General features: G+C 41.5%; 1 protein-coding gene across 3 annotated transcripts in view; it reads right to left on the reverse strand.

Moving 5' to 3' along the window:
- LOC139468148 (protein N-terminal asparagine amidohydrolase-like) overlaps positions 1–17,552 on the reverse strand; it is a 638,951-nt gene that overhangs the window by 428,975 nt on the left and 192,424 nt on the right. For all 3 annotated transcript variants that reach the window (XM_071249923.1, XM_071249922.1, XM_071249924.1), the window contains one exon: positions 17,132–17,234. In XM_071249923.1, coding sequence (XP_071106024.1) covers positions 17,132–17,234 — 103 coding nt within the window. The remainder of the gene's footprint in view (positions 1–17,131; positions 17,235–17,552) is intronic.

The raw sequence follows: 17,552 nt of genomic DNA on the forward strand, positions 1-17,552 counted from the left end.
GATGCTGTCTGCACTACTGCAGATGTGTCTGACGGGGTTTCCTGTCAAAATGGGACGTCTGGCGGGTCTTCTGTGCGACAATCACCCTCCCATCTTGCGTAAGGATCGCCCCTAAGCCGACATCACTCGCATCAGTCTCTACCACAAACTCCTTGGTAAAATCAGAATAAGCCAAAATAGGAGCTGACAACAGTTTCTCTTTTAGGTTCACAAAAGATCACTCACATTCATTTATCCACTTAAATACAATGCTTTTTTGCATCCAATATGTCAGAGGCTTCACAATGTCAGCAAATCCATGGATAAATCTTCTATAGTATGATACCATACCGACAAACATCCTCACTTCAGCTGCACTTCCAGGTCTTGGAAACTGTCTGATAGCATTAACCTTGCCAAGGTTAGGGTTAACACCTTCAGTGTTAATAATGTGTCCCAGGTATATAACTTCTGCCCTTGCAAATGCACACTTTTTGGGGTTCAATTTCAGCATCTCTAATTCTTTTGAAAACAAGGTTCAAATGTTCCACATATTCATCCAAGCTTCACGAATACACAATCACATCGTCCAGGTAGATCAGCAAAATTTCCCAATTGAGGTCACCAAAAATAGTCATCATGAGATGTTGAAAAGTCGCGGGTGCACCTTTTAGACCAAAAGGCATTACATTGAACTCAAATAATCCTTTGTGACAGGTAAATGCAGTCTTCTCTTTGTCTTCTTCTTTTATAGGCACCTGGTAGTAAGCTTTGTTCATGTCCAAGGGCTGCCAGACTGTCATCAATCCTAGAAAGAGGAAAACTGTCACTGATAGTCCGATCATTGGTAGATCTGAAGTCCACACAATACCTTGTAGTTAGGTGCTACATTTCCAGTTGGTATTGAATGTTCAATTACGGTTGTGTGGCCTATTTCACCTTCCATTGAAAACATGTTGCCATTATCTTGTATTACCATGTAGATGCGCTTCTTGTCATTTTCAGCTGCGAATAGCTGCAAAATTGCTGATGTGGCGTTAAGCAATATTCACTCACTCACTCTTGTCATTTTCAGCTACATGATAATTATTTGACAATGTTTGAGCCATCTTGTCAACCTTCATACTCCTGTTTGCCTCATTGTTGCTGTTGATTTGAAGACTTGCAATAACAGGTGAATCATGAGAAGTGGGTGAAAATGTTGCAACCACTGATCCAACAGTTAACTCTGTTGTGGTATTGTAGGGGTTGGTAAGGTGAAGTAGCACTTTATGGTTGTTTCGCACTGTATCGAGTACTCGACCACACCCTATTCCAAAACATTCACATCCAAAAATGCCTGCTGACTCAAGCACAGCTGTTATACCTGGTGAGACCGAGGATGAAACAGTTCCATGTACAATATTCATACTTCAGGATGGCACTTTAACTGAATGTTCCACGAACACATGACACACACTGACTGTTGGTGAAATATGAGACACTGACGCATTAGTATTACTGTTCTTCTGAGAAACATGCGATGAATCATACAGAATGTCAATTCCCATACTAAATTTTACATCCAGTTGTGAGAATAAGTCCATCCCAATTATAGCTGGATATATTGAATCTTTTACCACAGTGAAACGGTGTTCTTGAATATTCTGTTTTCCCACCTTGCATGATGTAACTATATCCCTTGCAGTTCCCATATCAGCCCCTGACACAGTATGAGGTACTACTAATGGAGGAAGTCTCTAACCTCTAGCTCGTCCTGCTACATTTTCTGTTACAATGCTAATTTCAGCACCACAGTCAATAAGCCATTTCAATTTGTATCCCCCTTATTCACCTTCAACTTCAATTCTTCTCGCATTTTGTGAATTTACACATGTCGCTGATACCACCTTGGTTGCCAGAGAGTCTCGGCTATCCTCACTAGCAACATCTACACTGAAAGGCAAAAGAAACATCATGTGGATGTATCATATAAATATCTTTATTTTCAAATGCTTACATATGTAAAGACATCGGAGACAGTCAGTGTTTGACCCACATGAAATTAACAGTCTGTTTTTGCGAATTGTGAATTTGGGGAGGCACCAGAAGACATCAGCTGGGGGGTTCAAAATCAGTACCTGGTGTGGCCACCATGGGCATTGACTACAGCCACACATCTCCTGTACATGGAGTGGACTAGCCTGTAAATGAAGGCCATTGGGATATGGGGCCCATTTCCTCAGGAACGCTACACACAGTTCTGTTGCAGTTGTTGGCCTTGGGCGTACATCGTTGAGTCGGCGTTGAATCTCATCCCTCAAGTGTTCAGTGGGATTCAAATCTGGACTGAGGGCAGGCCAAGGCATGATTTGGATGTTGTGCTGCTGGAGGAAGTTGCTGGTGACTCTGGCAGTTTTGGGACGGGTGTTGTCTTGCTGAAAGGTATGGTTTTGTTGACGGGCAAAAAAAGGCACAGTATGGGGTCTGAGGACTTGGTCAATGTAGCGGAGAGATGTGATGCCATTACCCCTGCCTGGACCAATATTCTGAAAGACCACAGGTCCCACTCTCTGGTTCAGTCCGATTCCACCCCAAACCATGATGCTTGGGCCGCCCTACGGGTCTCGTTCCATAACACAAGCATAAGCATAACGTTCGCCCCTCCTTCGCCCGACCCTGACACTGCCATCCACCGTTGAAACACAGTAGCGACTTTCATCAGTGAAGATGATTCTTCTCCATTGCTGTTGACGCCAATTTTGATGCTGCCTGGCCCATTGCAGTCGGGCCTGTCGGTGACGATCTCTCAGGATGGGTACACAAGCAGGACGGTGGCACGAGATGTTGTTGGCAGTAAGGCCACGTCGGGCTGTACAATCACTGATGGCACGCTGGTGGTTGCCAATGGTTTGCCGAGCTGTTTCTGTGACCATTCGGAATCGGTTCTGCAGATGTTGGCGTATCATGAACTGATCTTGTCTGAGAGTAGTGACCCTAGGGCGACCACTACACAGTCGGTCGTCGGTGGTGGTGGTGGTGTTGTGGCAATGTTGCAAATGATATATCGTTCTGACATTGACATTGAATACATTTGCAACGACCTGTGCACTCTGGCGTGCTTGCAGTCTTCTGATCGCTTGTTGTCTCTCATTTCCTAATAATCTTGGCATGGCTGATGAATCGAAATAACGAAAGCCATCTTAACAGTTTTGGGTGTCTTTTATACCCATACCATCCACGATATGCAAGTGCATCATGTTTTTGACAAGACTTTTCTGCAACTGAGTCCCATTGCACTTTTGTAGCCTGCGTTTGGGCAAAGCACTCCATTTTAAACTCAATTGTTAAATGGACTTTAAGGCAACAAAAAGAAGCAGTAGAACGTTACATGAGTTTATTGACCACAGAACATGTAACTGCCAGTGTCTGTTTAGTTTTATCAGTATTTTCTTCTGCCTTTCAGTTTAGTTTTCCTGACCTCTTCTGCCTGAGACTGGAAATCTAGCTCTACAGTCCCTTGCCATAAGACCCATTCTTCCACACCTGTCACACTTGACGTTAAATCCTCTCCTCCCTTCCTGCTGATTGCAAAAACGTGCAAAATGTCCCGGCTGATTACACTTGTAGCATCTATCATTCCTTGGATTATTTCTTGAAACTGCTGCCACTGAAGCTGTTAATTGCTCTTGATAAACACTTAGTTCTGAGATCTTCTTAGCTAATTCCAACAAAATAGCATTTTGTCCCTCACTAACGTTATTCCCATCTGACTGAATCATGTTGATGTAGGCAGTGTCCCTCTTTACTTGTTCTGTTTTCCTAACCAGTCCATCAAAGGTTACATCATCTGACACTAGCCATGATAATTTCTGTCTCACCTCAGGTGTCAGTGCTGACCGTGATGCATCATCGGTAGCATCCGGAAATGCCTTGGTAACTCGATCCATGGTTGAATATTTGAGTTTCACAGCCATTTCTCCCTGCTTCCTATCTGACATTTCTTGTTGAAAAGTCACTGATGATCTCGCTGGTCTGAAGCGCTCCGCGAAAGCTAATTTTATGATTCATACCTTGACTGTTGATCCATCGATAATGTGGTGAAAAACCGCTTCGCCTCACCTCTCAATGACAAATGAAAGCAAGCAACCTTCTTCTCATTTTCTGTAATGTCTTTCACAATGAACAAACTTTCCAGCTGGCTAAAATGACTATCAATATCTCCAGAATCACACTCGTGCCACTGCGATACTCCGGGCGTAGCCATTTCCAAATGAAAATATCCGTGAAAAGTGAAAGTAGTACAAAAGCAATGACACAAATTTGATCCAGAAAATATAATGGAGGAACCCTCTCTATATATAACTCAATGCTTTATGAAAACTGAAACATTGAGCAAGATGCTCCTTGGGTGACGGCACTGGTTCTGGAAATTAAATAAATCTCTTTTGAGGGACACAAAATATGTGGAACTAATTATAAATGAAATTTCCAATACCAAAAAACAAAATCTAACTCACAAAAATTGTACAGAATTCAGAATTGATGATCAATTATTCTTTGAAACGCTGATTTTAATGATAGGTGGAGAAACGATTAAATATTCATCATATAAGAGAAAAGAAAGAGAAAAACGTGAAAAAGTGCTATCAGAAAAGAAAACTGAAGAGCTCCTAGACTGATAAACAACCATTGGGCAAAAACAGAATTACTTAATGAAATAAAATGAAAGAAGGCTTGGAACATAATAACAAAAATCAAACAATAGTTATCATTGTTAATAATTCTAAGAATACTACCTCTATTACATCTCTGTCATAAATCCTGTATTTTGGCTTCAGTCACACTTACTAAAATTTTCAGATTTTCAACAGACGTCCTGTTCATTGTCAATCACACACAATTAGTTATTCCCAAGTAGCATTGTAACCACCAAAGCTATGATGTTTGCAGTGGCGGGAACTTTTTCCCCACATCTAACCACGAGAAGTAGATGAATTTGGGAGGTCGGTAGGAGTACTTCAGATGTAATAGAGGTAGTATTCTTAGAATTATTAACAATGACAACTATTGTTTGATAATTGTTACAAAATCTCTACCTCTATTAAATCTCTGCGAAAATATACCAGAGGGACCAGGAGAGACCTGCCTTAAGTATCTCCCTGTGTAATTGACAATAATCCTCTTCTGGAAATCATTATTTAATGATTCTGATCCAACTCAAGATAATTTCCTCTGAAATTCCCTTAGAGGACAGAGGAAAATCAGAAATGTATCAAGAATTAAGTCAAATATGGGATACCTTCACTAGAATTATTGTTATATTTGCTGATCTTGTTCGTAATAATGAGGTCATTTCTAATCTATTTCAGCTTAATGACATCATTTTTTGTTAAATTTGGATGTGTGACACAAATACCAGTGCTGACGTCACTTCCCTTTTATTAGGTAATGATGTCTATCAAGGTCTATTTCTAACAAGACGTCATTTCCTGATTAGATGGACCTTGTACTTCTATTTCCAGTGCTGACGTCACTTTTGGTTATGATGTCACTTCCAGTCCACTGGAAGCAGTTGATACTCAAGGTGCTTCTTACACCTAATAGACAGAATATATACTTACATGCAAAAGAAATGCAAGTGGTTTTAAGCAAATAGGTAACAAACACAGAACCATAAATTGATACAAGTTTAAGCATGTAGTGAAGACCGAGAGGTGTTTTCGAAGCCCTGAGTAAAAACGCAACATAAACGAATCGCCGAAACGCACCATTTCAATGAATATGTGGGTATCATGCACCAACTTCTTGCAAAAATCGAAAATGCACAAACTGTCACGAACTGTAGTGGGTATAAAACTGTGGCCGATTCTTGGACCTACCACTCCTTGGTCAACAATGCCAAATTCAGAGAAACCAGGCTATCGGACGTTTGGAAGCTGGAGAGTCTGTCAAAGATGTTGCCCATCATTTCAACATTAACATAACCACAATTTACCGTCTCCTGCATCGATACAATGCTACACAGACCACAGATGACCCTCCTCAGAGCGGTCGTCCTAAGGTCACCACACCATGACAAGATCAGCAGATTAATCGTCATCACCAGCGACATCCGTTCCTAACTGCAAGTGAAAGTGCTCGACAGACCATAGGAACATAATCGACACATTAGCCGGGACACTGTGATCCGACGTCTCCATTCCAACAACCTCAGATGTCGCCGACCAGCACGTCGTCCTATTCTCCAACAACGGCATCGACAAGCACGACTTCAGTGCGCACAGGGTCATCACAATTGGCGTCATCGTGAGTGGAGGCTAGTCATCTTCTCTGATGAAAGTCGCTTTTGTGTCTCCCATGCAGACGGAAGAGTCAGAATTTGGCGTCGCCGATGTGATCGTTTTGCTGACAGAGACGTTGTGGAAAGGGATCCATGGGGTGGACCTAGTGTCATGATATGGGCAGGGACTGGACTTAATGCGAGACTTGGACCCATGTGCTTTCTGAATGTTGGTCAAGGTCGGGGACATGGCGTCACTGCTCAGACGTATATCGACCAAGTGATCAGACCCCACGTTGTTCCATTTTTTGCACAACATCAACAACACATTTTCCAGCAGGACAACGCTCGTCCCCATGTTGCCAGAGCTACCATGGCCTTTCTGCAACAACACAACATCTGTGTTCTACTGTGGCCAGCCCTCAGCCCTGATCTCACTCAACCCCATCAAACACTTGTGGGATGAGGTTCAAAGGCATCTGCACAATGTGCGCCCAGTCCCTACAACTGCCGATGAATTACGCACAGCTGCTCTGGATGTGTGCTGGAGGATCCCTAGGGCCTTCACAAGTCGTCTGACCCACTCAATGTACAGGAGATGTGTGGCAGTGATCAATGCTAATGGTGGTCACACAAGGTATTGAATGACATTTTGGGTATTCACCCGAAACTGTGTAAGCCCTTAACATTTGAAAAAAACAATTATGTCATCTGCCTTTTAATCCATTAAACTGTCTTCAGTCAAATTTTTGTCAATCTTGCCCTATAAGTATTTCTTGTCTTTACTGTTGAAAGTAAATAACATGTATACTGCATACTCGACTTGCGTTCCTTTTGCGTGTGAGTATAGTTTGTGCCGCGACAATAGGACCAAGGGAATATATGCCCTCTGGGTCCAGTTGCACGTCACTCAAGTAAAAACTGGTGTCAGTGTTTTGTGAGGCCCACTGACAGCTGGAACCTACTTGTTCTACTGAGACTGATGTCCATGAAGCAAGACTCGTGGCTAGGGCTCTGATTTCATGAGCTGACGTGGCGTGGAATTCTGAGCTTGTGTATAAGTAGTGCAACAGTAGTTTTTAGCCAGCCCGCTATCGTAGCCTTGGTAATGTCCTTGTTGGAATGAGTCCTGCAAGATAAGAGTCTCCTTCGATGGCGTCTATGTGGGTCTGTAGCCGCGAGATAGAACTTGAGAGCTCTGATGAGACAGAGAAGTCTGTCTGGGTGATCCACTGTTGGTCCCAAAGCAGGAATGGTATAGTGTCTGTGGCAATGGTCCCATTGTTGGGAGATTGATTCTTGGCTGCGAAGTCTAGGAGCGATCTTAGAGTTATTGAGGTCCAATATTGGTCATAGCTTGAACAGTCCAAGGCATGTAGTTCTGAAACTCTTGCTGCTGTCGCTATGGCTAGAAGGAAGGAAGCTTTCCTGGATTTTTGGAGAAAGGTCACATTAGCCATGGGCTCGTAATGTTAACAGTGCCGATAGTACAGCAGATAGATTCCACTTGGGGAAGATACGAGGTGTGCGAACATCTTCTAGTAGAAAGGATCTCATTAGTCTGTTTAGAATGGGATGGTTTCCGATTGATGATCCGTCATGTTGAAGTACAGATTGAAGAGCAGATCTATAACCGTCTATCGTCCCATGTCAGAATTTATTGTCTTGACCTAGAAGTAGTAGAAAATCCGCTACCATAGGGATGGATATAGCATTAGTTATAATCCCTTGTCGTCTTCTCCATCTGTTGTCATATATAAGGGAGGATGAAGGTCTCCATGATCTTGCCACAGTTTCTGAGGCAAGCTCAGAGTATCCGGATGTCTGCATTTTCTGCATGATAACTTCCAAGCGGTTAGATGAAGGCTGGACAAATTGTCGTGGAAAATGCTGGGGTTGGGTTGTCGTAATGGATCTCGACGGAGGTGGTAACTGGATAGGTTCTTCCATTAGTCGTCTTAGTAATCTTGGGAACCACGCTCTGCTGGGCCATATTGGTGCTATCAGGATTATTATGCAATCTGTCTCCTCCACCATGTGGATAACTTTGTCTAGGAGGGACCATGGTGGGAATGTGTATGCAAACAGACCCGTCCAATCTACCGAGAGTTCATCGATCTGGTGAGCTCTTGGGTCGGGAGCTGGACTGACATAAACCGGAAGTTGATTGTTCAGGAAGGTGGCAAATAGATCCAGGTGCGGTGTGTCCTATAATGTGGTTATCCTAGCAAAGATCTGGGGACGTAAGGTCCATTCTGTTGCCACTATTCTCCCCTGGCAAGAAAGGCTGTCTGCAAGGATGTTCATTTTCCCGGGTATATGTCTCGCTTCCATCCGGCAATTGAAGGAGTCTGCCAAGGAAAACAATCCTGTTGTCTCCATCATCAGGGAGCTGGATCTGGTTCCTCCCTGTTTCTGGAAGTGGGCTCACGGCTGTGGTGTTGTCCATGGCTCTAAGGATGGATGATTTGGAGAGATGTATCTTCCATTCCAGGATGGCTGAATAGATTGCCTTCATTTCCTTGCAGTTGATATGAAGGTTCTTCTCTCCGGCATTCCAAGATCCATCCCGAATCTGACGTGTCTGTGAATAGATGGTGTTTTGGCATCGGAGAAGTCAGAGGGATGCCACTCATCACATGCTGTCTGTGAGTCCACTAATGCAGGTCTCATACTAAGTTGGGAGCTAACTGAGTCTCGAACTGTGGGATCGTATAGAGTTGATCTATGTCTGTAGAGGACGTAGCATCAGCCTTCCCTCTGAAGGTCATATCCTGTAGAGACATTAAATTGCCTTGAAGAGAGATCCACCACCCACTTGCTGTGTTGACTTGAAAGTGATTGAATCATCTTGATAGTCTTGTCGAATCGATCCTCTGGTGTGCTTAGTATGTATGTCTTGATGTATATGATGTCTTGAACCGGAGAGGTCTCAGACTTTGAAGAAATGACTAGGAAGCCTAGGTAGGTCATAAGTTGGACCAAGAATATCATGTCCTGATGTAACTGTGCTTTCTCTTGGTCTGAAGCTAGGAAATTGTCCAGGTATCCATGGATTCGAACTAGCTGGAGGTGATCAAAATTGATGACTGGTGCTGCAATCCTGGTGAATAGCAAAGGGGCTATTGATATCGCGAATGGTAAGACCTTGAACTCGTAACTTCGACCATTGATCGCGATATTTCCGTGACGATGGGACGTAAAGATAGGCTGATAAGCAACACTTTTATCTTCAGCGTCGACCGTTACTTCCGTACAGATTGCATCTGGAATTTTGGCGGAGATACTAGGTATCTTTAGGTCAATTATCATCCTCATATCGGTTGTATTTTTCTTCGGGACTAGGAACACCGGAGAATAAAATCCTTTGGTGTTGTTGATCTCCGCTCGTCCCTGAATGGCTTACTTCTTTAGTAGCTTCCTGACGGCCAGATCTGCTGCCGCTAGCTTGGCTCCAACTAGATGAAATCTGTGTCTGACAGCTTGAGTCTTCAAGATAGGGTGTTTCTTGATGTGCGATTTGTATCCGTGAGCCACGACATCTAGAATCCGGCGGTCAGTTGTAACTTCCTTTCAATTTTTGGCGTATGACAGAAGGCCACTGGTCCTTGGGTCGACATTATGTTGAAATATGGTAGGCATAAATTGCAGTCCATAGACATAACCAGGTCAAAAGTCAATAACGTCGGATTGGGTGACAGGGAAGTCAGAATCTGCGTTTGCCTCTGCCTCCAGATCTGCCACGGCGATGGGATCCTCGTTTCTTGTAGTCTGGAGGACGAAAATACTCCTGAAAAGATTGGCGCTTGTAGTACCACTGTCCCATGAATGTTTCTGGGGTGGGAAGATCCATGAGCCTTGGTAGCTAGGCTGATAGTTGTTACTTGTAATCGTTCTGTTGTATCTTGTCTGTCTTCGTCTATTACATGTCCCAATTTCCCATTGAATGTCGTGGGAGCAGATATCGGTTGTGACATTATCAATCTCTTGGTGTGGTTAGAAACAGCTTTAGAACGAATCTGAGCTAGAAGTTGTTGAACCTGAAGCCATAGTAGCTGTGAAGACATCCAGACTTAGGAGGAGAGTAAGTCTTCCTGCATTCTTACTACAGTGTCTAGTAGGCTGTGGATGAGTCCAACTTGATCAGTCCTAATAGTCATAGGCGTGTCTCCGTGTTATCGATGCCTTCATAAGATGTCTGTAATGGTGGAATGATGTGTCTGATTCTGGGTACAAAACAGTTGATATAAGTGCCAATGTCCATTGAATATCTGGAAACCTATGACAGATCCTTAATCCGCGAAGCATGTAACGTGACATTAGTACTTTGGTTGCGTACTAGCTTCATCCAACTTTGGTTATTCCGGAAGTGAGCATCGTGCGTTTTGTATAACTTCCGTTTCAATGGAGGTAAGGGTAGTTGTTCTTCATGTCTGAGCTTGAGTAGATTTCCTCACATCTGGTCTACTACCTTGCCTGCGTAACTCGGCCAAGGCAATGTCTGGTTATGTATTGAGAAGATGTGGGAGCATGACATCCCCCATATTCCAGCATCTCAATTTTCTTTCAAAGGAGGTTGGAGTACAGTCATTAGGTGATATAATTCCTCGATGAGTTCTACAAATGTATATCCCTCCATAAAATCCTGCTGGGGTGAGTTGTCAGCCTTATTAATGTCTTCATAATACTCCGCTTCAACCTCCGAGTGACTGTGGGTAGCTCCCGTGTGGGGTGGATATTTGCGGTAGTCCGCCACGTATTCCCCGTGCGGTTCGTCATCCGCCAGTGTCAAGGATTCCGGTATGATTAAAGTCTGTGCAGCTTGTGATGGCTCCTGTGTGAAACGGGTCCTGTGCGGTAATAACAGTTGGCTGGATGGTCCCGTGTGGTCCTTGTGTCTGGCTTGGGTTCTGTCTGTTGATGGAGATCATACGGTAGGCCTATCAACTGGATGGTCGGCGAGTTTGCCGCTGTCTTAATGGTCAGCAGGGTGGACAGCTGGTCTGTCAGCTGGGTTGTCCTGGTGTCAGTGCGGCGACCGTACAGTGTCCTAAAGGTCGGCTGGTTGGCCAGCTTGTCGGTCGGCTGGGTTGACCTTGAGTCTGTGCAACTTCAGTACGGTGTCTTAGCTACCAGTGTATCACTGTTGGGAAAATCATGCAACCTTATACCCAGCTGGTTAGACGGTTGGTCGGTCAGCTGATCGGTTGGTTGGATGGCTGGCTGGCTGGTCGGTATGGTTGGCTTGGGTAGGCCCTACGGCCGTGCGTGTTGCAGAAGCAAATGCTTGTCCCCCATGTGGTCTCTTGACATGGGAACTCTTCTTAGCCAGAGCTGCCTGTCTTATCATCTCCATTTCTTTGTTACTAAATGAGAACCTCGTCTTCATCATGTCTTGTTGCTGCTTGAATAGGTCTAGTAGCATGCTCATAGAGAGTGCAGGAGATGGTTGTTCTGCTGGTGGTCGGCTGGGGGTACAGGGAGGAGGTGCTGGGAAAGCGGCAGGGGCCTGAACAGTGTCAGTTGCTGTGATGGCCTCTTCTTTCTTCTTATCCGCTTCTTGCCTCTTAGCAGATAGCCTCAGCTAACTTTGGAAGGCTTTCATTGAAATATTGGAGCACTGCTCACACCTAACCTCCTCTGTACAGGTAGTACTTCTGCACCTCATGCAGTTAACATGAGGATCTCCCATGATCATGAACCGACCACACTTCTTGCAACCGGTAGTAGAGGGAGATTCCATTACGACCTCACAGCAACACATAACACCAGCTTATACTCTTGTTTCTGCGGTTGTCACTCCAGTAAGCAGCCTTATTAGTATCTACTTACTGTGTCTGCTTTATAGAAAACTATTAGAATAATCTTTGATAAACGTGACTAACTACCATGTGCTAGATCCTTACAACTATATCAACAGGTGTTGACACACAAGTAAAGTTCCTGCCATTACATACGTCACAGCTTGAGTGGTTACGATGCTATTTGGGAACAATTAGTTGTGTGTCTTTGACAGTGAAGAAGACGTCTGTTGAAAATCTGAAAATTTTAGTTGGTGTGACTGAAGCCAAAATATAGCATATATGGCAAAAGATGTTTTTGTTTGTTTGTTGTTTAACACCGCACTAAGCAATATTCCAGCTATATGACAGCGGTCTATAAATAATCGAGTCTGGACCAGACAATCCAGTGATTGACCTCAGGAGCATCGATCCATGCAAATGGGATCGATGACACGCATCTACCAAGTCAGCAATCCTGACCAACCGATCCCGTTATCAGATCCGCGCCCAGAGTTAACTCCCTGCAAATAAAAAGCATATTTTTGACTTTTTGTACCAACTTTAACCTAACAACCAGCAGCCAGAATCTCTCCAAACTCATCAGCAGAAAGTGGGCTAATATGAAGCAGGTACCCCCAAAACTGCCAAGGCTCAAAGACTTAAGGGCAGATAATTCAAAATCATTTCATTTAAATCAAAACCAATAGTTCAATGGCTTCTTAATTTCGCATGCAACACCGGGAACAAATGACTATCAATTCCATTTCAGATTTTGATTGAAACTGGCAAACAAATTTTACAAATGACCCTCAATATGAGCTTGACCTCACTCAATATTTTTTTTCGAAATGGACCCCATACAAGGCTAAAATGTACCAAATGTCATCAATCTACAGTATTGCTTTAGATGGAAAACAAAACTTTTCAGGCTATGTCTTTAAGTATGACCTTGAACTTTGACAATACTGAACAAAATGCCAAAAAGGGATTTATCAGACTCTGACACCTATACATGATGTAGCCCAAGCACTACATAGTTTCAACACCTGTGCCACTTTGAGTAGTATATGTTGGAGTCCCCAAATGTTGTCTGTTATAAAATTGTTCAAGAATTTAAAGAATTGACTAAGAGACCAGCAGTTCCACTGATGCATTACCACTTTCAACTGAAAAGACAAAGAGTACTCTGGCATAGTCCGTCAAAGAGAAATAGCCCATCTGAGGTAGTTGAAGATCACATAACTCATGGCTCAACAAATCTCCCAAAGATCAATGACAAGGTGAAATATCTTCTCAAGGAAGATCAGTTGTGGAGGGAGGCTGAAGTTATTCAGTAGAGGAGAAGAGGAGGAAAAGCAACTGGAAAATACAATGGGTGGTTTAATGTGTGTGAGAGAGGTGAATTGGATATGAAAAATATATCAGTCAGTGGAAAAAGGTTAAAAAATTTGAAAGTGAAACTATTAGCAACATTGAAGAAGTGAATATTGCATCCTCTTGACATGATGAACAGTATGTCACATGTGCCAAGGCATTGGAGCTTGAAAACTGGAAACAATTCAAAGTATATGAAGAAGTACTTGATCAGGGGCACTCAGTGATATCCACTAGATGGGTGGCAACAGAAAAGATGGATGGTGACAGAAAAGAAGAAAAAGCAAGATTTGTAGCTCGGGGGTTTGAAGAAGAACACAACATTCAGAGTAATTAGCCAACAGACGGAAAAACAAACTTAAAGCAGTTTTGGCTGTGGCATGTTTAATGACATTAAATAGACATTAAAGCTGCTTTTTTACAAGGGAAAAAGATTCAGAAATCTTCCTGAAGCCTCAAAGAGAATCTGATAGTGATGGATACTTGCGGAAACTGGAAAAGTGTGTCTATGCGATGCTTCAAGAACCTGGTACTTTAGATTATGTGAAGAACGAAAGATTGCAGGCCAAACCAGACCAGACATCATGTTTGATTCGCTAGAGCTGGACACAAGCATGAAAAACCAACAGGAGAAGACATGATAAAAGCACACAAAATTGTGGAAAAGTTGAAGTTTGAAAACTGCAAGGTGTGTTTCCAAAACATCCAAGAAAAATATGCCCATAGATTGTAATATAGACAACAAGTCACTTGATGAAAATGTACATTCCACAAAGGCTGTCAGTGAGACGCATCTCAAGATAGATATTGCAGGCATCAAACAGATGGTACAGAGGGTGAGATTTCGAAGGTAGTATGGGTTCAATCCTGTGATCAGTTGTCAGATTGTCTGACAAAGAGAGGCACACCCTCCATGAAGTTCCATGAAACCATCAAAAGTGGACAACTCGTGATCACAACAAAATAGACTTGGTTGCTCTGGAACAATTACTGAAAGTTATCCATGCTCGTGTTTGCAACGGACAAAAAAAAAGAAGAAAAGAACTTTATTTTAGTATTTTAACATGATTGTCATTATAAATAACCATATTTTAACTTGGTGCGCTTGCTCGTCATTTTAACTAAAAATTCATTATGAAAAAACGGGAATTTGTCAACATACCGCAGATACACAACTACCGGAATCGCGAATTGCTGGAACTAACTTTGTATGTCATGAAGTGAGTCTGTCTGTGTAACCCCCTCACTCTGTCCACAAGTGTTCATATGGCTGTGGCATGCATAAATGCAATAGAAGTCAGAAGGAGTTGAGAGTTTTCATATTATGTGATTTTAAATTTCTCACTAAATTCTGTACTAAATATTTTTGGAAGCTAAAATATTTATTTTTTCATGTAGAGTAACATAAAATGAAAAATAATGAAATACTGCAACAATACTGGATAAATGAATTTATCACAACTCGTTCCTGAAAAATGGCATACTCAATGTCACAATGTTGAAGGTTCGTAAAGACGTTTATATAATCTCACAGATACATACTTTATCAAATAATACAACTTTGCTGGTTGAAGGTTGTAACTAACCATTTCTACTGAGCCAAAACTCCACCCCCTAGTGGAATGTCACCTGGATGAATAATAACCAGTATTATTCAGTATAGAGGCCTTTCGCACAAAATAAATTCAAATACAGAATAATATTTACCTGCGCAATATACTTGGATTAATATACACAACATATATTAAACATATATAGGTAAAAACAATGTGAATATGTTAGCAACTATGAATAATGGCCAATATACATGATATGATATACCTGAGATCTCCAAGCATCTCGTCTCTAAAACAAAATGTGGGCAGCGGAAGTGGTGGTCAATTTCAGAAAAAATGTAAAGTTTCTTAAAATACTAAAGTTATTGTGTAAACAGGCACTTTTTACATATCATTCGCACTAAGTTCCCTTGACCTTCAACATCATCCAATCACAAGCGAGAACATTACTTGTGGCAAACTAAGAAAGTGTTACGAATATGAAATCTCCATACCATACTGACATTAAAGGGATGTAACTAAACATGAAACATTCACTGGTCCGATAAGTGAGGGACATATGAGACATATGAGGGACCCCTAAAGAGATTATTAATCAAGACTATATTAGTAAATATTCTACTAGTCCTCAGCTTACCCTTAACATTTAATAGATAAACTGACTCAGGCTAATGTCAAGGTCCTATCATGATATAACATTTATACTAAGTTTTCCTATAATAATTAGATCCACATCAAGTGCTTTTATGAGTTATCATGGTGTAATATTTTTACAACATTTCATATAATTATAGTTTAGCAAGTAATACTTATCATCAGGTAAAATGAATATATAAAATATCAGTAGTTTTCAGTTTCAGATAGATGCTAGCCTAAAGTAACGAGAACACATCTTCTAGATATACTATTCAATAAGACAAAAGTTATGTCTACATAGTTTAATAGATTTAAAGCTTTTAGATAAATACTAGCCTAAGGTATCAAGATCCAATCTCCCAGACATAATATCCAATAAGACAAAAGATATGTCTACACAGTCTTATAGATTGTCTTGAACTATTTCATTTAAGTAAATCTGTCATCACCTATATTAGAATAACATTCAGCAATTACTTCAATTTACACTCATTAAGGATTAGCCTCCATGCAAGCTCGTCAATAGTGACACCATAATCTCTTCCAAGCACCCAGTAAATATGTCAACAATATTAGTGCCAGTCCAACAGGATTAATTATTCCCCTCTGTCTAGCCATTCATTAACCATAAGGCACACCCCATCGTGTATCAACCAATCATATTCCTTTTTATTGTTCTAAGTTTTGTTAAAGACATACAGATGCAAAATGTTGGGCAGAAGGGGTTTGTCGCAGATCTCTCTCCCACAGCCCAGAGGGTTGCACCGACTCTCTGTGGCACCCTCAGCTATATTCTAAGATATTGTAAATTTTTCATTGTTAATTGTTCTTTTGAATATAATTGTGATTAGTCTCCTGTGACTCCGGCTCTTTGCTGACTAATTCCCCCAAGAAAAAAACAGCAGGCCATTTGGAAGGTTTTGTTTATCCGAACAGAACCATAATAGTCCATCCCTGCAATACTTTCTGAATGAAACAATTTTGAGTGTTTTACACTATTGAGAGTCTTATCATAATTGATCAGAAAATGAATTAACCTTAATTTGTCTGAAATTTGAGAAAGGTTGTATAATCACCAAGTTTCATCAGATCTTTAATACTCAAGTTATTTTGTACATCTTTTTCGCTCTGAGATCATACTGTGTGACCATGTCACCCACTCCTATGGCAGAAAATATCCCCAAAGGTATAAAGGAGACAAGTCAGATACAACATCTCTAACATTTTCATTACCATGTAATTGAGAAAATTCATTGCCGAGTCTTTTGAGCAAAACTAAGCAGCTCCCATCTCTTAAAGATGGCTGTTTAATATAAAGTATGGTGAAAGGGTTTACCATGTAAGTTGAATAAAGGTGAATTGTTTTTCAGGTGATAAAATCTACAGAATGACCCCCATTTCAGACCAACTTTCCCTTTGGTGCAGTACTGAGAGGGTGTCATTACAAGGCATTGGCAGGAAGCTGTCAATGATAACAGACTTACAGAGGCAATCAGATGGTGTCATGAAGCTCATTGAAAATTTGAAAAACATAGGCTTACTATCTGAAGGTGAAGTTCCACCAATCTCCCGTTGTCCAACATACAGTAAACCATTTGGTCCAACAGAACGTATTTCTTGATTGCAGAGGACCTTTGATGATGCCTGTTGAAAGAATTCAAAGACAAAGTCAACTTTGGAAATTTATTCTAATTGGACAATCAAAGGTTTAATCACAAAAACGTTTCTGATCAAATCAGCAAATTCATATGAATCATCCTTAATTTTCCAGTGTATTCTTTCTCCTATTTATTATTATAAATAAATATCCTGTACCCACTTTCCAATACTGAGTCAAAATGCTAACAGTAGCCCACTTATCCAATTACACTCATGTGGGAGTGAAATAATGTGTGAAGTGACTGATCAGGGAAATAGTGAGGATGATTAGATTTTATACTAGGAAGCATAGATATATCTATA

This window comes from Haliotis cracherodii, unplaced genomic scaffold (genome assembly GCF_022045235.1).
Source record: "Haliotis cracherodii isolate W230 unplaced genomic scaffold, xgHalCrac1.p SCAF_2, whole genome shotgun sequence".
In the NCBI taxonomy this organism is placed as follows: domain Eukaryota; kingdom Metazoa; phylum Mollusca; class Gastropoda; order Lepetellida; family Haliotidae; genus Haliotis; species Haliotis cracherodii.